The 26,180-nt window shown below is 41.3% G+C and overlaps 1 protein-coding gene across 3 annotated transcripts in view; it reads left to right on the plus strand.

Annotated features, from left to right (window-relative positions):
• The window catches only part of RHOH (ras homolog family member H), a 44,683-nt gene extending 19,926 nt beyond the window's left edge, over window positions 1–24,757 (plus strand). For all 3 annotated transcript variants that reach the window (XM_087434224.1, XM_087434223.1, XM_004418998.3), the window contains 2 exons: window positions 22,018–22,140; window positions 22,434–24,757. In XM_087434224.1, coding sequence (XP_087290350.1) covers window positions 22,635–23,225 — 591 coding nt within the window. In that variant the 5' untranslated portion in view covers window positions 22,018–22,140; window positions 22,434–22,634 and the 3' untranslated portion in view covers window positions 23,226–24,757. The remainder of the gene's footprint in view (window positions 1–22,017; window positions 22,141–22,433) is intronic.
• The last annotated feature ends 1,423 nt before the right edge of the window (window positions 24,758–26,180 follow it).

A 26,180-nucleotide genomic window follows, 5' to 3' on the forward strand; every position in this document is an offset into this window, starting at 1 on the left:
CCTCCACAAGTTATCTATAGGCCGCCAGCCTACGTGCATCTGCATCCTCTTTAGATCCTACTGTGTTTCTGGTCTGTTTCATTCTTTGGTGTATCTAATTAATTAATTAGATGTACCTAATGTCTTTAATTGTTAGTTGCCTGACTCAAGCATCTATACCTTGTCTCCACGATAGGCTAAATCCCAGGAGAGCAGGGAATGTCCCACAATGTCCAGTGTAGTGCTGTGCATCTAAGAAGCAATTAATAAAAGCTGGTTAAGTAATAGATAAAATCTATAAGTATCAATAGATAAAATGAGAGCCAACAAGTATTTGGAAATTCTGCTTTCTTTGCAGTTCTAAAACCCACTGTATTTGTGTTTTAACATAAATATACCCAGCATCATGGGGATTCACTCACAGGAGAAGGCCTAACTTAGGAGCTAGAAGCTGTCTACTAGAAGCTGTCTGCTAGAAGCTGTTCACTAGAAGCTGTCCGCTAGCTCTGTTCTGCCTTCCAGTTCCTGATCCTCTCTGCGTAAGAGAAGTGAGGGCACGGAGATGTGGTGTAAAGCTCAGGGCTTTGCAGTTAACCAGGGACAAGTTATTTAGTTTCTCTGGGCCTCAGTCATCACATCTGTAAAATGGGGATAATATTATTTACCACAAGGGATTGTAGTGAGGATAAAGTGGGATCATATATGAAAGCACCTGCTGCAGGATCTGGCACCCTGTAGGCCCTCAATAAAGGGTGCTGTGGATGGCTTGGCTTATCAGCCTGATGTTTTGGGGGCAATATGCCTTTGCTTTACTGAATTTCCCTCTCAGCATTCCCTTGAAGAAAGGAGGTCACTTAGGTGTGTTTGTTTAAAAGATGTTTCTATCCGAGGAGTTGGAATAAGAATAGCATCCATGTGTCATAGCATTTTGAACTGGGATGAAACCCTCTTGTTTTACAGATGATGAAAGAAATGCCCAGAGAAGGTCAGTGGCTTGCTCCTGGTTACAAAGCCAGTGGCAGGGATGACATTGAACCCAGGTATCTTGACGCCTGATTGGGGTTTTTTCCCCCTTGTCGAGGGTTGCCAGACCTACCAAATAAAAAAGCAGAATGCCAGTTAGATTTTGAATTTCAGATAAACAAATAATGTTTTAGTATACTTATGTTCCACGGCCATTAGTTAAAGGAAAAAAACAACACCGGTTTGGAGAACAAATTAGAAAAAATAGATGTGCAGGGAATATCTGATACATAATTATGCTTACTGGCAAGCTGTTTTACTATGCGTTGCCTGTACAAGGGGAAAATGGCACTTTGGGGGAAGTGAGAGTGTTGATTTTTTTTAAAAGTTGTTTTATTATGTATTTTATTCGAACATGTCTAAAAGTCCACAAATGCCCATCACCCAAATTCAGCAGTCATCAAGATATTGCCATATTTGTTTCATCTATCTTTTTTCCCCCTTTCCTGAAGTAGTTTAAAGTAAATCCCAGACATCATGTCGCTTTACCCATATATGCTGTGCATCTCTAAAATCAAGAATATTTTCTTACACCACCATGCTGCCATTATCCCACCTAACAAATTTAGTAGTAATCCTTTGGAATTTTCTAATATCTAATCTATAATCATATTTCCCTGATTGTCTCAAAAATACCTTTTTACAATTTGGTTATTGAATTCAGTACCCAAAGAAAGTCCATCCATTATATGATTGTTATGTCTCTTAAGTATCTTTAATGTTGATTATTTTTAATGGCAAAAATGAAGTGATAAGGAAAGACATTGGTCAACGTCTTGGGGTAGATTTATTAAGTTCACAGCAAGCTGTTTGATTGCTCTTATATAGATGGTACAAAGACCAAGAAAGGTTTTGCAAACAGCAATGTCATAAATGATTGTTTATAAGATAATCAATTATGATACTTCCATTGCTTTGTTTATAATAGATGAAAAAGAAAGAAAAAGGAGAAAGACTTTGTTTTGTTTTGGGGGCTGATTGTTTTTTTGTGCTGAAGCTGCTTCACATGTAAAAGGGAGATAATAAAATCATAATCCTTACTTCTGAGACTGTGAAGGTCAAATGAAGAGCTGACTGAGAAGGCTGTGCTGAGCTGTATAATAGTGTTTCTCTAATATGACTGTGCTTCTGAGTCATCCCAGTATTTAAAAAATAGTTTCTTGGGTTCTTCCCAGACCTGTTGAATGAGAATGTCCTGTTGAGGGGCCCAGGGAAACATTTTAAACAACTTTCCAGGGTACTTTTGATGATATTCAAATTTGAGGATCACCGACTTCACTCCCCTGGACCTCAACTGCTTTATCTATAAATTGTGAGTGATGATACTTCCCAGGGCTAATGATACCTCACAGTGCTGTGGGGTGGGTAGCAAATGCAGTGAATAAACACTAACTGCTTCCTTACACCTTCGTCATGAGCAGTATCATGAACCCAGGTGATCCTCATCCATACGTTGGATGCTTGACTTGGGGATGGATTAGGATTCCTCAGCTGACTTCATCCCCTGTGCAACATCTAGTACAGTGCCCAGCACGTGGTCAGAGTGCAGCACAAATTAGAGGAATGAACACATGAACGATATTATTGAGAATTCAGATCAATGACACTTCAGATTATCAATCCACAGACAATACAGGAAAATGGTAGGCCACCAGTGCTATTCTAACTTAGGAGGGGCCCAGACTTAGATGGGAATGGCCCAGAGAGTGGGATTAATGCCCAATAAAATATATCGTCCAATGTCTCACCTCTCTTTGTATACAGTTTTCATTTTTGTGAAACTTCCTGCTCCTCCAATCAAAACTGGCTTTGAGGAAAGCATGAGACTGGAAGCATGTTCATATAAATGTGGGAATGGTGTAAAGGGCTTTACCTTCCAAAGATATTCACATTTCAACAAAGCACCAAGCCTCTAGAGAAAGGACTGTTCCAATGGTGGGGGAGATGTTCAGTAGGGAGGGGACTTCCCATTACCCTGATGTCACTCCACGTAAAAGGGTACCTTCTGGTAAGGCTGTTCCTTGAAGGGGACATACTGGGTGCCTGCTGTGCCAGCTGGCTGGAAAACCTGATGATCAGACTTTCTTGCAGGGGATCCTTATCAGCAGATTGGCAGCTGCTGCTGATAGATTGGGGAGCTACTTCCCATGCCATCTTCCTGTGGGGAGGGTTCTTCTGAGCTAGGCCTCTTGATTATCCCAGATCAAGAATTGTGCTGTTGGGGCTGGCCCCGTGGCTTGGCGGTTGGGTGCACGTGCTCCGCTGCTGGCAGCCCGGGTTCGGATCCTGGGCGCGCACCGACGCACTGCTTCTCCGGCCATGCTGGGGCTGCGTCCCGCATACAGCAACTGGAGAGATGTGCAACTATGACATACAGCTGTCTACTGGGGCTTTGGGGGAAAAATAAATAAATAAAATTATTAAAAAAAAAAAAAAAAAAAAGAATTGTGCTGTGGGGATCTTATCAGATGCTTCTGAACTATATAGTCTTCTTCAGAATGAGGAGCCCAGAACACTCAGTTCTATGCATGGATAGCAGTGATGACTCATAGTTGAGAAGATACTGGAATTCAGCCAGGAGAATATCATTTAAAGGAGAAGATGAGACAACAGAATTTTCATGTGAGAGAGAAAGAAGTCCTCTACCTCATAATGTGCCCAGTGATGCAAAAAAGGAGGGGACGTAGTTTACCCACTGGTAGTTGACTCTATGATGGTGAAGTTTCTTAAGACCTGATTTTAGAAATGTAGCAAATATGGGTCTCACTCTTCTAGTTCCTGATTACATACCCACACCCACACCCACACCCACACACACATCTTGGACCAGGCTGGTAAAGCTTCATGGGAAATGGAACCCTCAAGAGTTCACTGGGAGGTTTTCAAATTTAATCTTACTAGGTAAGTGCTTTGGGGATAATAAAACAGAAGGAAGCTTTCTGATGGATGTCCACATGGTATATGTGAGTGTTACAAAATATGGGCACAGTGTACAAATGAAGAGGTAGTTAGAGGAGGATGGAATGGCGTTAGGGGGTTATCTTCCGGTGGATTTCAGTTCACTTTGGGATTAGGTTGGCTAATGCTGATGTCCAGGGTGGTAACTTTTGGAGTCTTACTGTTGTCCCTTGAAAGTAATTTCAGGTGGGCTTGTACCACTAAGGCAAGACTAGGGGTAGCCTAGTACATGAAGATGACTGGAGACTTATCTCCTGAGAAGTTGGATATATATGAAGAGGAATTAATCGGAAAGAAGAGGTTGGTCATCCATGGAAACATCAAAAACAAGCAAGTCTGAGAATCATGCTTCGGCAGTGCCCATCCATGCATTGTCAGTGGAGAGAGAATCTTGGCTAATGAACTTCCTGTATTTTAATCCCATTCACAAAACCATAGGGAGGAAGTGAGCCTTAGGCTAAGGCATGTTCTTGACCATTCTGGCACTCAATGACAACAGGAAAGAAGGTCCCATAAATCCTAACAGTGGCACCCATCTCTATTACACAAGTAACCTCTTTTCTTAGGATCTTAGTTCCCCCAGGAATTTTTCTAGCGTGCTAAGCAGGGTGGTCTGGGCACAATCCAAATCACTGGACTATTCCAATGTTTTTTGTTTTTGTTTTTGTTTTAAACTTGAGTAGTGTCTGAAAGAGCCCTGCTGTGAGGAGTTCCACACTGAGTAAGAAAGGGACTTACAGACCCAGTGAGACCTGCTCATCTGACAGATGAGGTGACTGTGGTGGTAGGGGGGGCCTGGACTTGTTCAGAGTCATTTCATTTTCAGGCACCGATGAGACCCATGATCCAGGCCTCCTGTGCCACACTTTCTTGACAGTGACTCTTCAGTGATACTAGCAAATGATACTTTTACCCAGCAAGGAACTGCAGGACACATTTATATTTTCTTTTACAAAGGATCATGAGTTACTTTTACCATCTTTTTTTGGTTACAGTAGCAGTATATGTTTATGAAGAAAATATGGAAAACAGAGATAAGCACAAAAAAAGGGAAAAAAAATCTATACTTGCACCAATAAGACCATTGTTAACATCTTGATATAGTTCCTTACTCCTCTATTTTTATTGAAAAACCAGGGTGATGTTGCACATACTGCTTTGAACTTGCTTTTTTTCATGTCACAATGTTGTCATATACCTTTTTCATATTATTAAACATTTTTCTAAAATAATAAGGAATTCAGTGGTAAAAGAGGTGTGTATTTTTTCTCCTTTGAAAAGTTATCCTGTGTAGCAAGTTGTCTTGTATTTAAAAAGTAGAGACAAATGAGGGCAAAAATGAATAGAAATGGCAAGTTGCTTCTACAGGGAGTGTGTTTTCTGAAAGTCCTGCTGCTGGAAACAGATTTAGGATTATGCCTCCTGCTTTCAAACATGTTGATAATAGCTGCATGGAGGCACGAGGGTTGGCATAAAGGATGAACATCAAACTCCATGTAGGAGCTGTGGATTATCTGGTGAGAGCCGCAAGTCAGATGGTTATCCAGCACCTCTCCCTGCCAGGACCTGTATTAGTTGCTCCCCCATGGACATCTGGTCAGTGATTTTCAGTCATTTTAAGGTTGTGGGGAATGCTTTTACAAGGCCTGAGAACTTCTGTCCTCAGTGTGGACATTTGGGAAGCAAATGAGTGATATGGCCAATGGCTTCTGTTTCACCCAGGAAAGCCATGAGGATGCCTTAGAGAACTCAGAGATTTTGCGGGGCCTAAATGACACTCGCCTTTGGACTTCTCAGCCACTTTGGACACCTAGTTTTTCTGTTGCCGAGATCTGTAAATGAGCTGGGTGTTTTCTCCAATCAGGCTCTCTAAGGCACTCAGTATTTGCAAGTTCTCTCTGTGACAAATTAGGCCAGTGAACACTAAATTGGACTGAGACATGTTCCCGGAAAAGAGGTCCAAATTCTGTCTCTATCTCGTATATAAAAAAAAGAGTGAGTGTGTGTGTATGATAATTACACATTTGGATTCATACATATATGCGTGTGAATGCAGGTCATAATGTAACAGCTCCGGAAAAGTGCAGGAGAAACTTCATACAATGGTTGCCTCTGGGAGAACGGCCCAGGGCCCTGGAGGGCAGGCAGAGGAGGGAGACATATTTTTCACTTTTGTGGTCTTTAAATTTTCCTATAGGCGTGTATTAACTATTCAAAAAAGTAAATGTAAAAACATTTAAAGATGACATGTGAGCTCAAATAAGGGAGACAAATAATGCTTACTGGGAGTTTCTGGAAGACCTCATGGAGGAGGAGATGTTTCAGCTGGGCTCTGGGACAGGTAGAATTTTACCAGGAAGAGTCAGAGCAGGGAAGATCAGATTTCAGGAGATGAGAACAGTACACTTCAGGTTATTGAGGCCGGAAAGGCAGGGAGAGTTTGAGGGATGTTACGTAGCCGGGGAGAGGGCAGCAATGGCTAGATGAAGCAGGAGAAAGGTCGTGAGAGAGACGGCTGGATGGAGCTTATTTTACACATAACGTCATCTCCCACCTGTGCTTCAGTCACAAACACCAACTGTCTACCCTCCAAATACACAGCCCTTCCCACACGCACACCTGGGCACCGGCCACGTCCGCCGCTGTCTGGATGCGGGACACCAATCCCATTTTTTTTCCCTCCTCCAAGACCCACTTCAAATGTCAGTCCTTTCCCCCTCCTCCACCTCCACCACCCTCGAAGGTTTAAGCACTCTGTCCTCAGTGTTCTCTTGGCATTTTGCATTTACCTTTATTATAGTATTTGTCCATTTAAATTTTAGTTTTTTATGGGATGAAGCTGATCGTGAGGTCGTTTGTATGCACAATGTTGCTTCTTTTCTCTCTAATTTAGGATTTCATTCTCTAAGGTCTCAGCTCTATGAGACCTCATGATGAAGTACGGCCATGACATTCTACCTTCATGTGGCCATCACATACCTCTCCCTGTGAAGTCATTTCTTCAAACAGAGAACAAAACAACAAAAAAGTGAAGGTTAGAGACACTATGAAGTAAGAAAATTAAAAAAACACACAAAAAAACGCTAGGCCTAGTTTAAACTATATTAACATTTTCTTTATTATCATCTTCTGTCACCATTAGGCTTTTAAAAAGTAGGCCTAGTTTAAAGCCAATTAAAGGCCGATATCCTGTCATTTTTTTCAGACTTCTATGAATTTGGAACTAAATGTTAATAGAGCATTGTATATGCATAAGAAATGAATTAAACAGTTTAAAAGAGTTTTGTTCTGGAGTATCCTGGTAGCTGCAAGGTCATTATGAACTTATTTCTCCCAGTTTCTCTATGTCCTTGATCAGAAGTTGAAATCTAGGGAGATATTTAATCTCACTGCTGTGTATTATATCTGCAATATAATCAATACAGAAAGTACATACATCTATATTCCAAAAGGGGATTTAAAGAACCTAAGAAAGGCTGTGCAAACTTGTGTTCTTAGGCTCTTCCTCTTTGTTTCTCTTCTCCCTGAGACAATTTAGGGAGTAACTGCCGTCCCCCTAGTACAGTTTTATCTATGAAGGGACGTGTATAAGATGAGCTGAGAATTCACAGTGAGCCGGGACTTGCCCTCCATTGCTTAGATACCTCTCCTCTGCCTGGACCAATGCCCTTCTGGCCTTTCTGGCCCTTCTGGGCACTAGACCAGGCTTGTACATTTATTTCTCTACATAAATGGGATCCTTTACCAAATCATTCAACTGCTTGCTTTTTGTGGTTACTATTATATCATGAGTACCCTTTCTGCACAATGCATATAGGCTGACTTAATTCTTTTAAAGGCTGTATCAGATTCCACTGTATGGACATGGCAGAATTAATTCAGCCACTGCCTCTTGATGGACCTTTCAATTATTCCCAGTTCTTTTTTTTTTTTGTGTGTGAGGAAGATCAGCCCTGAGCTAACATTCATGCTAATCCTCTTTTTGCTGAGGAAGACTGGCTCTGAGCCAACATCTATTGCCAATCCTCCTCCTTTTTTCCCCCAAAGCCCCAGTAGATAGTTGTATGTCATAGTTGCACATCCTTCTAGTTGCTGTGTGTGGGATGCAGCCTCAGCATGGCCAGAGAAGTGGTGCGTCGGCGCGCGCCCGCGATCTGAACCCAGGCCGCCAGTAGTGGAGCGTGAGCACTTAACCGCTAAGCCGTGGGGCCGGCTCATTCCCGGTTCTTTTTTTTGCTGTTGTGAATAATGCAATGAAAATTCTTTCACATACATCTTGACTACTTGCATAGGGACAACAGAACAATGTGTTCAAAGAATTGTAATTGCTTGGTTAAAAGGTACATGCATTTAAAATTTTGATAGCTACTGGCAAGGGCATTCCAAGGGTAGGGTATGGAAGGGGTCCACTTCAGCCACCAGCAATAAGGGAGTGCATCACCTGCTGAGAATTTGAAAACAATAATAAAACCAATGTGGGTCTGCTTTTTATTATCACCATGTGCTGGCAGTGATAAAGTCAGAATAAGTTCTTAGTGGTGTGTATGGAGCTGACTCCGGGAGCAGATTGCAATTCCCACCCCTATGGCACTACGTAGTCCTGAGTATAAACAGTAGATTAGAAATGAAGAGCGATAGCACAATGATTACAGACACTATGAAACAGAACTTGGTTTACTTTTTTTTTTTTTTTTAATTTTTTGTTTATTGCAGTAACATTGGTTTATAACATTGTAAAAATTTCAGGTGTACATCATTGTACTTCTATTTCTGCATAGATTACATCATGTTCACCAGAACTTGGTTTACTTTAATTCTGTTAGTCTATGTGACCTCTTGGAGTTTTGTGTTTAAATTCAAAACAGAGCAGAAGAGTGCAAATTGCAAAGTGTAATATTTTTGATTGATAAATGCAAGTTTTAGTTCATACACAAAATATTTTACTGCATTTGAATAATGCTTTTAAAATTGAAATTTATTTTTTTAATTGTTACTTGTTCATTTAAAAAAATTTTTTTTGAGGAAGATTGGCCCTACACTAACATCTGTTGCCAATCTTCTTCCTTTTTTCCTTTTTTCTCCCCAAAGCCCTAGTAGATAGTGGTATGTCACTCAGTTGTACATCTTTCTAGTTGCTCTGTGTGGGACGCTGCCTCAGCATGGCTTGATGAGCGGTGCATAGGTCGACGCCCAGGATCCGAATTGGCGTACCCTGGGCCGCCGAAGTGGAGTGTGCGAACTTAACCACTATGCCACCGGCTGGCCCCATTACTTGTTTATTTTAAAGCTAAAGAATGAATCAAGAGAATAATGATCGTTCCTGACTCTTACACATTATTACTGAAACTAATTTTGTCATATAGATGAGGGAGATTAAAAAATGATCAGCTGTGGGTGTCAAATACACTAAGTGCACTGCTGGATTCTGTCAAATTGCCTCCTACAAAGATGACACTCTTTTGCACATCTACCAGTGGTGTGTGAGTGTGTCCGCTTAAGGGAGAAATCTTTTAAATATTGTTGGAAACCTGGACTGTAGTAATGAAGAAATCATGCACCAGCTGAAAAATGTCTTTCCAGCTCTCCATCCTCACCTCCTGCCTTTATTTTAGGATTGTGTCTTAGTCTGCTAGGGCTGCTATAACAGAGTACCACAGACTGGGTGGCTTACAAACAACAGAAATTTATTTCTCACAGTTTTGGAGGCTGGGAAGTCCAATATCAAAGCCCCAGCAGAGTCCGTGTCTATTGAGGGCTTGCTTCCTGTTCATAGATGGCACCTTCTCACTGTGTCCTCACATGGTGGAAGGGGCAAGGGAGCTCTTTGGGGACTTTTTCATAAGGGCACTAATCCCATTCATGAGGGCTCCACCCTCATGACCTAATCACCTCCCAGAGGCCCCACCTCCAAATACCATCACCTTGGGGATTAGGTTTCAACATATGAATTTTAGAGGCACACAAACATTCAGATAATAGCAGATTGCTTAGTTTCATCAAGGTTGCAAAGGTAGGTAGGCTTCCCCTAAATGAGAGATAGCAGGAGAGGAGGTAGAGACAGCACTACAAATGGGCTCGGAGGCCAGACTGCTGGGGTTCAAACCCCAGCAGCCCTCCTCACTAGCTTATCATCCTGGGCAAGTTACTTTCCTTCTCTGTGCCTTAATTTCCCCAGATGTAAAATGAGACAACAATGGTATTGACCATGTAGTATTGTTGTAATGATTAATGAGCTAATTTTCATAAAGCACTTCAAACAGTGTCTGGCCAATGGTAGGTACCATGTGAGTGTTAATTGTTACCTACTAAGGGTCAGGCACTCTACTAGGCATGGGAGATGGATTCTTTTTAATTGCGTTAAGAATCCTACAAACTATGCATCGTTGCCCACATTTTGCAGTTCTGCTTATGTGACTTGCCCAAGGTTATACTGCTAATCAGCCATGGAGATGAGAATCTCACCAAGACACTGACTCTACAACCTGGGCTCTTTGCAAATGATGGAATATTGGCAATTTTATACGTTGAACCTGAAACTAAATCACCTCACTCTATTCAGTGCTCTGGGCTAAATATCCAGAACAAAATAACCTTGACTTCTTTTATAGTTTGAGTAATTGGTAAATTAAGGATTTATCCTAATTCTAGAAAATGTTGGAAGGCTTAATGATTGCCCCTAAGGAGAGATGATCTATCTCTCAAAAGAAGTTAATGAGAAAGGGAACATCTGTTTGAAAAGTCTTTTTATATTAAAACTGGGAACTATCTTTTGAGTAAAAAGCCATCAATTTAGAATATCTATCTGAGCTATCTATATGGGCTTTGCATTTAAAATATTAAGGAAATTAAGTGTGGGATATAAAATGTAGATGTAATATATATTTGAAAAAATCCTGTGTAGATGGAAAGAGTGCTGACTCAGCCGATCTGGTTTCTGGGCCTCAAGTCAGCCCCCAGCGGCTAAACCACTCTTCCCTCTAGGCCTTGGCTCCCTCATGGGGGAAATGAGTGGGTTGAACTAGATGACCTTTCAGGCATCTAATCGTGCTAAGTTTCTTTCCACATCAGGGAACATGCTATTTTACATTCTCTTTAGGGGTTGCTCAATGACTGGGGAGTGCCAGGAATTTGGGGAATTCCCAGAATACACAGGCACAAAAAATATATATATATATATATCCATATAAAAATTTGCAATGTATTTATTTAACCAAGAAAAGATTAATATCCTTAATCTCTAAAAAGATTTTAAACAATCATTAAGAAATTATGACCACCTTGCTAAAAAAGTTGGTAAAACAGACGACTTACAAAAGAAAAAATGTAAGAGGTCAACAAACAGATGAATTTTAATTTTCACTAGTCATAAATGAAATGTAAATTAAAATAGATCAAATTGGAAAATATTATGGCCAGTGATAGTTGGTAGTGTGATAAAATGAATACTCTTATACACTGCTTATGGACTATAAATTGGTCTAATTTTTTCATTTCTTTTGTTCTAGTAATTCCACTCATATCTACTTATTCTAAAGAAATAATCACATATTTATACAAATTTATTTTAAAAATGTTCACTCAGTGTTATTATAGTAAAAATTAGAAACAATTTAAGTGTCCAACAATAGGCAATTGATTAAATAAATAATATTATATTCATGTAATGAAATATTACACAGTCATTAAAATTGTTTGAAGAATCTTAATGATATAGGTAATATTTATGATGTAAATGTTAAATAAAAAAGCAAGATGCCAAACTATATAGAAATCAGGGTGTTAGTTTTGAAAAAAAATGGCATGCTGAAAAAAAGAAACAGGAAAAGGTACACTAATATCTTGCACTTTTGGTTCTAGGTGGGAGTCGGTTTTCTCCAGCTAGTTGGTTGTCCTTTAGCGAGTTCAGTAGTTTCAAAATGTTCTATAATGTGTATGTATTACTTTTATAATCAGAAAAAACAGCTGTGTAGAAATGGTCCAGAGAAAATGCGGCAAGAAGTTTGCCAGAATGGGAGGCCGTTTTCAGTCTGATTGGATCAGCAAATCAGAGAGGGAATGCTGGTTGCCACCAATGGCTCGAATATGCGTGTTGAATGATGGTTGTGGTGGTGTGTCCTGTGAGAAGGGATGGGGAACCCTGGGATGTGATGGTTTTCTTCGTCGTAGGTGGTGCTTTAGAGCTTGGAGGTATCTGGGCTTGGTGGAGGTCTACCCAGACAACAGGCAGATTTCATATTTTCACAGTAAGTAAAGATCAGACAGGGAGCTACTTTTAAATCTAGGGGAAAACACAAAATCCTAAAGCAGAAACGCCCTTCTGTCCCCCCACCTTTTCAGACAAAAAAGACCCCCAGGGCAGAGGGTCTTCCTCACTCTCAGAATTCCTTTGATTTGTGATCTGGTTTTGTGTAGGTAATACATTGTCACTCCTGAGTTTCTTTTCTTGTCTTTTTAAGTTATTTTCATTATGACTTTTTGCTGTTTTGCAAAGAGCTAGTTCTGCAGAATTGGGGCAAGGAGGGCCAAGGGAAGTTAGTGAAGGTAATTATACAAACTAGGAAGTTAAGAGTTAGGTAATCTCAAAGTACTTCAAGAGTCTCCTTTGGCTAGAATATTTTCTAGAAGTGGCCCTTACTTCCCAGGGACAGATGGCGATGTCTTATTGAGATGCAGGTAGACCTTGCACATGAAGCTCAAGTTTTTCTTTTTATGACCTGATGGGGGATCCTGACTCGGGACTGTGACTTTTCCTCCTCCGTATTCCTTCCACTGGGAGGCAGGCTCTAAGCCTTAGTATTGTCTACCCTATGTCACTTGTTATTTGATGCACCAACTTGAAAAAGTCACTGTAGCATGATTTATACCTTTTTTTGTTTGTTTTTGGTGATTTTTTTTGCATTTTCTCTTTAAGGAAAGATGAGAATAAAACTACAGCTTGGACGAAATGCGATAGAAAACAAAAGACCCCAACCTTTAAAACTTTTATCATGAAAAATTTTGAACATACACAAAAGTAGAGAGAATAGACTAATATACCCGCATGAATCCATCATTCAACTTCAACAGTTCTCAACATTTTCTCCAACTTATTTCATCCATTATCCTTACTTCTTATTGTTGTTGTTTTTCTGGAATGATCTAAAATAAATCTCAGACATCATATTCATTTCACTTGTCAGATAAGGACTTAAAAAATATATATGACCACAATATGATTATCACCTAACAAAATTAGCAAGAGTTCCTTAATGTCATCTAATACCCAGGCCGTATTCAACATTCTTTGAATATCTAAAAAATATAAAAGGACTTTAAAAACTCTCTTATGAGCAAGAAGAAGAGAAATGGGTTTGGGATATTTGTGAGAGGAGGCAGAATTACTCAGCTCTGCCTGTCTTCTCTCCAAGACAGACCTTTAAAAAGGAACCAGAAGCCAGAGATAGTGCTTCTCGCAATTTCAAGCAAATTCAGTTGTCCAGATCTAGAAACTTTTTTGTCTTTGGACACTGATGGGGGCTCATAGAAATTCCTCAAGGGATCTCAGATCAGCCATTTCTTTCGCTTCTAAGCCAAACTTAGAAAACAAAACAACACTTACAAAGCATTTCAACATCACACAAGTAACACGGGCTTATTGCAGAAATATTGTTAAATGCACATAAGCGAGGAAAAGAAAATGAGAATCACCTCCAGTCCCAGGACCAGAGACAATTCACCTTAGCATATTGGTATATATTGTTCTAGACTTTTTCATATCTGTGGAATCATACTTGACATATTTTAAAAACAGCTTTTTTCACGTTCAGCTTAGGGAGCCTTTTCCCCTGTTCGTTAATATACTTGTACACTGCTATTTTAAAGGATATTGATCATAGGAATAGACTAATTAGTTTATCCAAAAACCACCTGTTCTTGGATAAGTTTTTTTTTGCGTCATAGACAACGTAGACAAGAACACGTGTGTAACTGAATATTTCATGTCAAAGTTCATGAAAAAATAAACACTATCCTCGCTGCCACCACTTCTTCCCTTCACACTCATTCTTATCCCTTGTAAGGTGGCCACAGCCCTCTTGGCTCTCCTGAAATCTCTGGCTTGTCAGCAGGCACCTCAATCTGAGACACCAAACTCTCCAGCTGGTCTCACAGGACTGTCTCTCCTCCAGCGGTTCCTGTTTGCCAGCGGCTTCCTCCCAGGCCCCCAGGCCTATGGCTTCAGAGTCCTCTCAGCGCCGGCCTCAGTCAGTTCTACCTCGCAGATATTGCTGAGGTCTCTCTCCTCCTTTCTAGCCTCATAGCATCCCCTCTAGATAAAGCCTCCTTGTTCCCACTCCCTTGTATTCCTACAGGAGCCTCCAAACTAGCCTCTCTGATCTTTCCCTTTATAATCCAGCCTGACCTGCCACAGCAATGAGCTTCCTGAAGCCCAGCTTTGTCTCCCACTCTGTACTCTACATGTCAGCCCGACCGAACTGCTCGCCATCCCCTTACGTGCCCCAAGTGTTCTTGTTTCCTCTGTCATTTTTCTCTTTCTCTTTCATCTCTGTGCATCTCAAGCTCAATTGTCTTTAGGGCCGTGTTCTAATATTGTGGCCTCCCCAAAGCCTTCCTTGATCCCTGCCTGCTGCAAGCAGCACTTTTTTCCTTTGTTGGCACTTTATTTGCTCCTCCTTTGGACACTTGTTGAGGTTTATGGCTTGTATTGTCCTTTAGACTCTTAAGTTTCATGAGGGCAGGGACTGTGTCTTATTCAACTTGGTATCAGCCCCATTGTGTAGCACAATGCCTGATGCATAACAGGTGCTCAAAAAGTCTAGTGAACAGGTAAGATTTCAGTTAGAAGAGAATGGATTGGTAAGAGTATATGTGCAAAAGGCCCGGGGATTTTAATTGGCTATGGAGCTAATACTGTGCTATAGATGCCGACAAGCCCAAAACAATTTTGGGTTGTATGAAAACAAATACAGGCTCATTTCTGCTAACTCCCTTCACTGTCCTCTTCCTACTTCCCACCGAGCATCCCGCAGTGCAGCCTCCCTGAACTAAGCACTTTCCACTTCCCCAAACCAAACATGTGCTTTCATGCTGCTGGGCTTTTGCACATGCTCCGTCCCCATGCCTTTTCTTATTCTTCTTTGCTTGTCAAAATCTTATTCGTCCTACAGATCAGATGTCACCTTTTAAATGTACGGTTCCCTAATCGCCACTCCTTTCTCCCACCTCCAGAGAGTTAATTGCTTCCTCTTCTGGGTTTTATAGTACTGGTTCATATTAACAGAATCACAGCAGTTACTATTTTGAGGGCCTATTCGGTTCCAGTTACTGTTTTAGGCTCGTGACATACACTAGCTCTAATAATCTTACAGCAACCCTTGAAGGTAAATAATAGTAACAGTAAATACTTCTATAGTACTCACTCTGTGCCGGGCACCATTCTACGTGCTAACCCATTTAATCCCATACAACAACCTCATACGATAGGTACTGTATTGCCTGTTTATAGTTGAAGAAGCTAAGGCCTAGTAACTTTGGTTGTTAAGGTTAAATAACTTTCATGAGATCACACAGCTAGCAGTTAGTGGAGCTGGAAGGCAGTATGGTCCCAGAGCTTTTAATTACTTTGCTTTTAATCACTTTGCTATACTGCTGTGCTTTTAATCACTTTGCTATATTGCCTCTATTGACAAAGGAACTAAAGCTCAGAGAGGTTAAGTAATTTGCCCAAGATCACACAGTAAGTGGCAGATGTTGGAGCCAAACCCAAGCCTACCTGACCCCAGAGTCTGTGCTCTCCTTCCTACTCTGAATTGCCTCTCTTGCTACAGCAGGGTTGTCAAACTTTTCTGTAAAGGGCCAGATAGCAAATATTTTAGGTTTTGTGGGCCATAAACTCTCTGTTGCAACTTGGAGCTGTAGCAAGAGAGCAGCTGTAGACAAAATGTGAATGAAAAAGCATGGCCATGTTCCAATAAAATGTTATTTACAAACACTGAAATTTGAATTTCATATAACATTCACATGTCGTGAAATATTGTTCTTTTGATTTTTTTCAACCGTTAAAAAATGTAAAAACAATTCTTAATTCGTGGGCCATACAAAAACAGATGTTGGGTTTGGCCCGCGGGTGAACCATAGTTGGACTACCTTGCTTTATAGTGTCATTACATCATAGAACAGTTAAATATGCGTATATTTGCCTCTTTGCTCTCTCTTTGCGGGAACAATTCAGCGTAGACCCCAGACATGCATAGCCAACTGAGAAAACATGAGTCCTTCAGTAAGTAAAACATTCCTTAGGAAGAGGTTCAGAGACAATGTGACCTGCCTTGAGCCTGCCCCCGTGGGGGTTGCACCCTCAACTCCAAGGAGTTTTTCAGAATATTCCTTCTGACTACTTTGAGAGAAGTTGTGGCAACTACATTTTCCCATCACCTTAGTTTTGAGATGAGATTTTACTGTCTTTTAATGGTGCTCAGGGCAGTTGCCTGGCTGGCTGGTCTTGCTTTTGACTCTGCGCTTGGACCAGATTGAGAACTCTATAGACCTATGATGACAATCCGATTATTGTGCTCCTGGGAGTGGAAGAGACCAATCAGGGCAGGGTGGCTGGGAAAAAGGAGAGGAAGGGTGACATGGTCTCTACTTGGCCTGGGGGTCAGAGGGGCAGGGCTCACAGGCTCAGGGAGCCTTCCAGGCTTAGGGTACCAAGATAATGGGAGGCCTCAGGGCCTGGCGATGTTCCATTTTAATTCAACTGTGAGGGGGCTAAATAGGCTTTAGGTTTAGGAATGTAAATACCGCATAGAACCTTGACTCTGGAGAACACGTATTAAAAGTTGCAAACCAGCATCTTGCAAGTGAACTTTCAGAACAAAATCCATTTGGAATAGATATGATCTGTGTATAAAAATAAACTGATTCAAGAATGATTTCCTTTTGTGATTTTGAATGGGAATTTAATCCTTATTTGTAGCAATTATAAACACGCTAAGGGGAATTACTAAAGTAGGGTTGAGAATTAGTGAAATAAACTCTTGCAAGATGAAACTTAAGATAAAATGCTACTTGAGAAGATGGTTACAGCAGTGGCAGTAACATTTTAAAAATACTTTTTACTGAAGTTTAATCGACATACAGAAAAGTGAACACGTCCTAGGTCTACAGCTTGATGAATTTTCACAAACCGAACACACTTGTGGAACCAGCTTCCAGATCAAGACAGCACACTTCTTGTAAAATATCAAGAACTCTTTATTTGTAGGGAGAGAATAGAAGTAGGGACCTGGTTGGAAGGGATGGCTAGAAAAACGTCTTGAAACTGGGCTTGCTTAGGAAGCATAGTTTTATTTGAGATGCCTTGGGTAGGGCTGAGGGAATTATGGGGTGCGGGGGACACGTGGAGCTGCTGCACCTTTGGGGTCAGACTCTGTTTAGGTCTAACTTTGCCTCCACTATTTCCTCGCTGTGTGACTGTAGGCAAGATTCTCAACCTCCTGAAGTCTCTGTAGTTGTGAAATGGTAATCTCCACGAAGACAGCAACTATCTTTTTCACTATTATGCTCTCAGGACCTGTCACAGTGCCCACCACATAGCCCTAAACAAGTGTTTTTTAAAATGAATAAAATAACTAATGAATAATACATACAAAGTACTTGTTACAGTCCCTGGACGATGCTCAATAACGTAAATAAAATTCGAGAAATGACCCGTTGACCCACTAATACCACTTTTGTGAATATATCCTCCAAGAAAATTGTCTACGTAAAAGTAACATATATGTGTGTGTTTTTGTGTGTGTTTATACATATGTTTGTGTGTGTGTATATATATATCCATAATATATATACATATATGTATATGTGTCTTTGTGTGTGTGTGTATATATATATAATGCACAGTTGTCTAATTGTGGTGAAATACTGGAACTACCTCAAAGACTACTAACAATGGGGAATGGCTGTGCAATTAATGAATTGTTGAAACAACGAAAACTATTTATCTAAAACCTGGCAAGTGTGTAGACTATGTTGAAATTAAAAATTTTAAAAATCTGAAAAAATGTTTAGAAGATATATATAAGTATATATTTATTAGAGAATGAAAACTGAAGAAGAGTTGGAGTGATAAAATTTAGAGATGGTCACGGTTTTTTTCTACTAAATTGCTTGAGATTTTTGGAATTGATTCTCTTTCCCTCAAGAAAAAGAAAGGAAATGAAGCACCCAGCCCCCTTGCCAGATGGGGTGCTCTCTGTGGGTTCAGCCATCCTGAGCAAGCCTGCTCTTGATGTGGTGTCCCTGCTAGGCTGTGGAGGGGTCACGGATGGAAGGCGCTGGCGGTAGATGAGTTGCTGAGGAGAATGATGATTTCCTAATCTTCTATGTGTGTTAGATTCACGACGGAATCAATTTCTGTGATGAGTGAATTGGCTGCTGCCAGTGCAGGTCCTTTGCCAAAGCTCTTCTGAGGAGGATGACATTTAGATGCATTCTCTGTGATTGATAGGCCATCCTTGGCCACTACCTGCCATGGGTTCTTATTTTTGAAAAACTATGAGGATTTTATCAGCATTTTGAAGTAAACCACCTCAATCAAAGCCCAGATAACCTAAAACCTGCAATAATAATAATTAGTTAGTAATAGTCATAATTTCACCTTAGTTTTATATCGTGCTCTATCGTTCTGAGGGGGCTTTCTCACAAAACAAACAAGAGACTATTTCCAAACATACAAAGTCTTGTAAAAGTACAAGCACAAATTATCGCTATGTTGTTAGCCTGATATCGCTATGTAAGTCCACCTGATCCTTACATGCTCCCTGTGAGGAAGGCAGGGCAGGTCTTATTCCGGTTCTGCAGATGAAGGACAAGCACAAGAGGACCGGCAGTGTGATGATGGCTGCGTTAGACGCGCAGGCGCAGAGGGTCAGGTGATCTAAGGAGATTTTTCAAGAAGAGGTGGGAGTTGGGAGGTGAGTGAAGGGCAGGTCTTTCTAGGCAAATAGAGAAGCACAGAGTGTGTCTGAAGAAAGAGTGATAGTGAAGAGGGGGTATCTGTTAGTTGGGATGAGAATTGAGAATAAAGTGAAACCAGGATTTCCTCCTGGACCGCCCTCAGCTCTCCAGAAGAACTGGATTAGGATGCCTCCTCTCTAAACTCGCCCTTTCGTCTGCCTTTGTCCCTTTGCTACGGTAGACAGAAGCACCCGACACATTTGCCTTCACAAGATGGAGCCCTCCTTTCCCCTTCCTCTGTCTGTGTGTGAACCATTGGGGCCTGTTGAAGGCGTCCTCTCTGTGAAAATGGTGAAAAGAGGAGAAAGGGAAGAGAAATCGAGGTATGGAGACCTGAGAGGTTCTGGGATTGAAGGTTCCATAATTCCAGTCTGATTTAAGTCCTAAAAGGTTCACACAGTGGCATCACTCATGACGCTGTCTGAAGTCACTCTTGGTAACTCTGCTGTGTTGAGAGACATATAATTGGAGCACCCGTCAGTTAGCCACTTGTGAAATACCACTGAAAACCCGCTTTTATTTGTCACCCAAAGGCCCTTTTTGGGAGGATCTTTCCCTTTTGGAGAAATTCAACTGAAATCAAGCCCATCAGCCTTCCACACTGACGATGTGACGCAAGCTCTGGCTTAGTACATGTGGCACACCATCTGATCTGGCATATCTATATAGTGCATTGCTCTAACCTGGACTGCAGCTCCTCCCTGCCCCTCCTCTCCCAGCTCCATATTTAGCCATCTGCTGACGGCTACGCATGTCATCAGGGCTTATCATCCATCTTTACTGCTATGGAATAATGCAGAGGTTTATGTTCTTGTACTCACTTTGGCAGGCGATAAAGATTTCTCCTTTGGCCTCGGTTTTAATAGAACTGCAGAGAAAGCTAATCTTGTCTAGCCACTTTACAATTTGGGAAACTGAGGCCCTGAGAGTTGACTTGATTGTGCCTCTTAGTGCCAGAACTGGCTGGGGAATGAAGGTCACTTGACTGAACAGAGCCTTTTCTCCATTCTGACTCTTTGGAGCTCTCTGGGTGGCAAAGCTCAGACACGAATTTCTTTGTTCATATCATATTTTTATTTTTATGCTACTAGAAGAAATCCTATATATGTATTTTTTGTAGTCATGGCTGGGTATAAGATACACAGAGCACTCTTTCCAAGAGAAACCTCTTTAGTGCTACTTCAATTTCCCTACTTATAACTGATAATTGTTTATCATTACTTTTAATAATTATTATTTAACATTGATATTAATAATAAGGACTACTTGCATGTTTGCTATGTACATACAGTATGTTTACATTATGCACTATGCTAAGGGTTTTATACATCTAAGCGCACAATACTTTCAACAACCCTGTGTTGTAGGTATTATTTCATTGACTTTACAGAGGAAACTGAGGCGTAGGGAGGTTAAGAAACTCCTCCAAGATTGTCACACAGGGAGTTGGTTGGGCAGCCTGAATTCAATTCCAGATCTACCCGATTTTAGAGCCTGTGTTCTTAACAGTTTTGCCTCGTTAACTTCCTTTTGCAGATATTTACTCAGGAAATGTGGCTTTACTCAATCTATTAGAAAGATTTTATGTAATAACCAAAAGCCTGACACATGCACATTTTTCCTAGTTCTGGTTTTGCTACACTGAGGTCAAAATCAAACTTGAAAAATGTCTTAAGAGGTCTTGGCACTGGACTAAGTACTGAGGGGGTCACAGATGCATCTGGTGAAGTCATTCGTAGGTCTAAGGAGCTAAAGTCTGAGACCCAGTGGAGCTCCCAAGGAGATCTTGCTCAAAGGTCTGGTGACCAAGAGGTTTCCAGGACCATGGTGTCTGAGAGTGACCCAAGGTAAGTCTTTAGGTAGAGTCCAGCAGAATATTTGACATCCTAGCTGCTATGCTATAGACATTCAATATTTGGCATGTTAAATAAATAATAGTGGAAGTATAAAAATATGATATGCCTCTCTATAGATCCCACGTGCCAGGTTCTGTGCTAAGCCAGACTTTCCACACACTGAATCTTTACAATAACTGCATGAAGAAGGTACTTTTCTTATTCTCATTTTTATGAAGAAACCAAGGCTCAGAGAGTTTGAGTACCTTGGCAGAGGTCATCCAGCTTATATGTGGTTAAAAAAATGAGTGCATGAAAGTCATGTGAATTATTTATTTGATTAACTCATTTGCAAAGGTATTATCTTTAATTAAACAAACAGAGACAGTAGGTTGACAAGGATAAAAATGTCTTGGAAGGGAATGTCAGGATTTAGAGGAGTGATTTTTAAAACTTATGTTTTGATGCAGACCTGTAGGTCTCCTTTACATTACTTTACATATGACATGTCAGGAAGATCGCCAGTGGGGGAGGTTGTGTTAATAACCTTTCCTTTGAATTTTGATCTGAAAGACTTTTCCTTTGAAGCTAGGCTGGCCTTGTGATGAGGTCCGTCAGCAGACGGACGCTGTCTCCAAGGCTGAGCTCATTGTCTGGAGCTCTCTCACCTGCAGTAAATGAGAATTTATTTGATCCTTTTATGAAATTCAGATTCCATCATATTTATGCAGCCCTGTTTAAGTGGCAGTCACCAAATATGGCTGCTTTTAAGAAAGTCATTTTGTTTAACCACGGGCCTAGCAGAGTTTCTGATACATAGGTAGCTGTCCAGAAATGTTGAAAGAAAGAAAGAATTTAATCTTCACAACATGTCTGAGAAGTGGTTCCTAAATTTATCACAATCTTGCAGATGTGCAAAATGAGGCTTGGAGATCAAGTAACGCGTTCTCAAAGCCTTATTGTTGTATAGGTAATGGAGTCTGATTTCAGATGTAGAAAATGCTGAAGACAGTGTCCTTTCCATTACATCTGTAGCCAATTTTTTGGAAAAACCTCAAGGGAAAAACCATAGCAAATTTTTAGAGTTTTGGTCATTTCTTTTCTCTGACCTCAAATTCCCACATGAACCAAGGACCGGCTGATTAAGCAATAAATGAAGGGAAGTGCTTACAATATCTGTTGCTTATTACATTTCTCTTTTTTGCAGCTCCCAAAGTGGCTGGGATGCATTAGAAACTGAAGCGACGGAGAGCGGTGTCGGCTGCCTTCCCCACTTCTCGGAGCAGAAGCCAATAGAGAGCTGTTTGAAAACATCTCATTCACATACCAGGTTGCTATTGAGGTCTTTTTCATGTTATGATCAGAGCGGTTGCTTGTGTTTTTATCACTAGGCTGATTTAGAGATAAAATCAGCTTCTGTTTCTTGACTGGGTGGAGTTGTGGGTGCATGTGCTGGGGGATAACAGATCCAAGCCTTCTTTGTTGGGGGGAAGAGTGGGTTGGGCGAGTGGGGTCCGACGGCTACGCTGAGGTGGGTGTCATGTTTAATCAGTTTGCCAATGAGGAAGCGCCCCGTCATCAGAAAAGAAAGACTTAGTTTCCCCCTTTCTCTTTCTGTTCCAGTTGAAGACTAGCCCTCGGAGGTTTTCACAGTAGATCGTGCGTCTTCCTCAGATGGACGGGGAGAAGTAACATTCTGCAGATTGCTGTCAGAGGTCCTGAGTACGCCAACCCATCTGGTTTTTCTCCCCCTTGTTGAATGGCCTTTGCTTCAGCAGCCCACTGAGGGCTCTTTTCCTCGGGATTCTGAACGTGTAACTAAGAATGCAGGCTGGGAAGATGCTGAGTTCCATCAAGTGTGTGTTGGTAGGAGACTCTGCCGTGGGGAAAACCTCTCTGTTAGTACGCTTCACCTCAGAGACCTTCCCGGAGGCCTACAAGCCCACAGTGTACGAGAACACGGGCGTGGACGTCTTCATGGACGGCATACAGATCAGCCTGGGTCTCTGGGACACAGCTGGCAATGATGCCTTCAGAAGCATCCGCCCCTTGTCCTACCAGCAGGCAGATGTGGTGCTAATGTGCTACTCCGTGGCCAACCATAACTCTTTTCTGAACCTGAAGAACAAGTGGATTGGTGAAATCAGGAGCAACTTGCCCTGTACCCCCGTGCTAGTGGTGGCCACCCAGACTGACCAGCGGGAGGTGGGACCCCACAGGGCCTCCTGCATCAATGCCATAGAAGGGAAGAGACTGGCCCAGGATGTGAGAGCAAAGGGCTACCTGGAGTGCTCAGCTCTTAGCAACCGGGGGGTACAGCAGGTATTTGAGTGTGCTGTCCGAACTGCCGTCAACCAAGCCAGGAGACGCAACAGGAGGAGGTTCTTCTCCATTAATGAGTGCAAGATCTTCTAAACCCCAAGAGACTTCACCCAACACTCATTTACTCACCCTGACGGCTGACGGGGACAGGGAGAGCAGGCAAGCCAGCAAGGGTTGATGCTCTTTCTGGGCACATCCCAAGCAGCGTTTCCTTTTGGATACAGTTGTTGATGGGACTTGGCCACTGGATGTTTTTACTAAGTACACTCTACAAATGAACTCTTTGCCCAGTTCAATTGGAAGATCCCTTGGGAAGCTATAATGACTATTCCGTGTTCGATTAAAAAACTAAAATAGTCTGCATAATTTTGGGCAATGAAGTGAGTTTTCCAAAGAATTCCCTATTTAAAGACACATTTTATTTAAATAATAACAAAATGTTTAGCTCTTGTTTATAATTAGTTTTCACACTTGGGAAGTCTTTTCCTTCATACTCACAAACAAACTTCTGTATGTGTGAAATAATCTTCTGGGGCTCTGCCATATGTTTGTAGTGTTATTTTCACCCAAAGTAGAAATTTTGTTGAAGCCACTTGCCTGCTAGATTTTACTAGATAATCAAATTTTGAAATGACCATAAATTGATCCTCACAATTAATTTTCCACCCAGCTGTTATTCAGAGTTGTATATAAAACACAGTTCAATAACATAAGATACTTTAAAACTGCCTAATGATTTTAAACAGTTATCACTATATTTCTCTGTAATTCTAAAAAAAGCATTTGTTATTTGCGGTCTTACCTTTCACCCAAAGAACTCCAATTTTACGTGCTAAGTATTCCTCTCTCATTCACCAAAACAGGTTGAGGGAAAACCTTTCAGGTACAGAATCAAACTGCTCCAAGTAATTGCAGCAGAACTTGGAACAGAAGTGAGAGAGTCTCGCTCTCATGTCAGGAACTGCTGCGCTTTCCCTTCTGACACCGCAGTTCCTATTTGGCTGCGGGTCTTGTGAAAGGGAACGGGCTCAAAGTTCTGTATGATAGTAATTTAGCGAATTTGTTATTTAAGCTCTAAACTGAGCTGGCATGGTAACATAATTTATTAATTTTAAGATCTAATCAGAATAATTGAGAAGGTGTCTAGATATATATGTGTGTGTGTCAGGGGAAAAAATGGGTCATTCCAGAAGGATGTGAAACCACAGAGAGAAGGAGTGCTGGTCTTTGGGTGATCGTATAGATGTCTAACTGGTTAGAAGCACTCGCCTTATACAGTGACAAGAGAACAAAACAAATTTTTTTTTTTTAATTTTTAAGAAATTTTACTATTTCATGACTATGAAGCACTGGAGTGAAAAAAAAATCACAAATTCTAAGCACAGGGAACAGGAAGACTGTAAGGCAATTGCTTAGATAATAAAAAGTTATCAGGGGAAATACTGAATAGATAGGGACACACACACCCCATACTCCATTCTATCTAATAGCTTAAAAGCAATGGTGTTCATCATCTGTTAAGTTGAGAACAGAGGACTATGTAACTTGAGGAAGAAATTGTGCAGGCTGGCACCCAGGTCTATCACTTACTCACCTAATCAAATAAAACTTAGAACCACTCTGAACCACGTTTATTAAAGTACATCATTGTTACAGTATAACATAGCCGTTATATACAAACGGGAAGGCGGGTAGCATAAATGACTATGATTAGATGTATGTTGACATAACCAAACTAATTTTTCAGTTTCCTTATATAGTCGATTCTTTATAGCTATAATCAGTGTCAATATCAAATTTCTGCTCATCAGTACACTGTTTTCTCTCTCTCCTCTTTTCTCATTCACATCTCATAAAACGCCTGGGACCTGAGCCTTAGACTGGGGGCTGAGGTTCCCTCAGTTCCCTGAGGCCAAGGTATCTACCTTCACTCAGACATCTCCAGCTCTCCAGTCCTGTGGCTTGTCCTCGCCTCTGTGTCACCCGTGTCCCTGGCTTGAGAGCCCTATATCCAGCTCGCTGCACTGGGCGTCCAGACGGTTGGAGATCTTGAAACCTGACCAAGCAGAGGAGGTGATGGGAGCTCATATCCTCTGATATCCTTGTTGATCCTTGTCCTCTCCTCCAACACGCAGTCTTAAATAATCACACAGATTTTCCTTCAGGCCAGTCTTTAGGGTGGGGTGGTATTTAACACAGTAGTGGGAATAAATTTCTATTCACTAAAATTGGCTGTCCCCCAAGCTTTTCTTTCTTTCTTGTTGAAGGGACGGACGTGGCGGGGGTGTGTGTCTGAAAATGGGACAGGCCCAGGGATCTGATTCTAAGTGAGGGAAGAGGAGGTGATTCCATGGCAGAAGGGGAGGAGGAAAGGAAAGCCAGAAAAGGCACAGTCAAATGGCTTTGCCTTCACCTGGGCAGACACACAGATGAGCCTATTGGCAGGAGGCAAACTTAAAGTTGCCCCTGTGAACCCCCACACCTGAGAGCCGGAATCCGTGTGTAAACCCTCCCCAGTGATGGGACCGGGCAGAAACTGAGGCCAATAGATGTTTATCTCCCCTACTGGACTATGAATTCTTGAAGGCGCAGTTACCTCCTGTGCGTCTCAGTGTTCCCAGGGCCCCAGCACAGGGAAGGAACCATAGCTAAACACAGCTGTGTTGAATTGGAGAGAGCAAGATAGGAATCGGGCTGCAGAGTGGGTACGGAAGGAAGCCAACCCTCGTCAGCCTTGCAGGGGTAAAAAGTGAAAATAGGTAATTTTATTGGAATCTACGTAATGTGTGTTCTACATATATTTGTTTCTGCCTTTCTAGACTCAGGCATATGTTTCTTATACTTCAAAACTCGGAGTACCTTTTTGTAGACTATTGTGTGTCAATTCTTAACTATTCCAAGTAGCAACATTAAATATGCTCTTGTTTACATTAAAGAGTTGATTTGAGTGGTTGAGTAATTCATCCTATTCTGTTTTACTTTATGCTGGCTGTCTAAATGGGGCAGCAGAATCTAGTGTGGTGAAATTAGCCGAGTGACAAGAAAGCT

The sequence above is a fragment of the Ceratotherium simum genome, chromosome 8 (assembly GCF_057802395.1).
Source record: "Ceratotherium simum simum isolate JZ-2026a chromosome 8, ASM5780239v1, whole genome shotgun sequence".
NCBI classification, from domain to species: domain Eukaryota; kingdom Metazoa; phylum Chordata; class Mammalia; order Perissodactyla; family Rhinocerotidae; genus Ceratotherium; species Ceratotherium simum.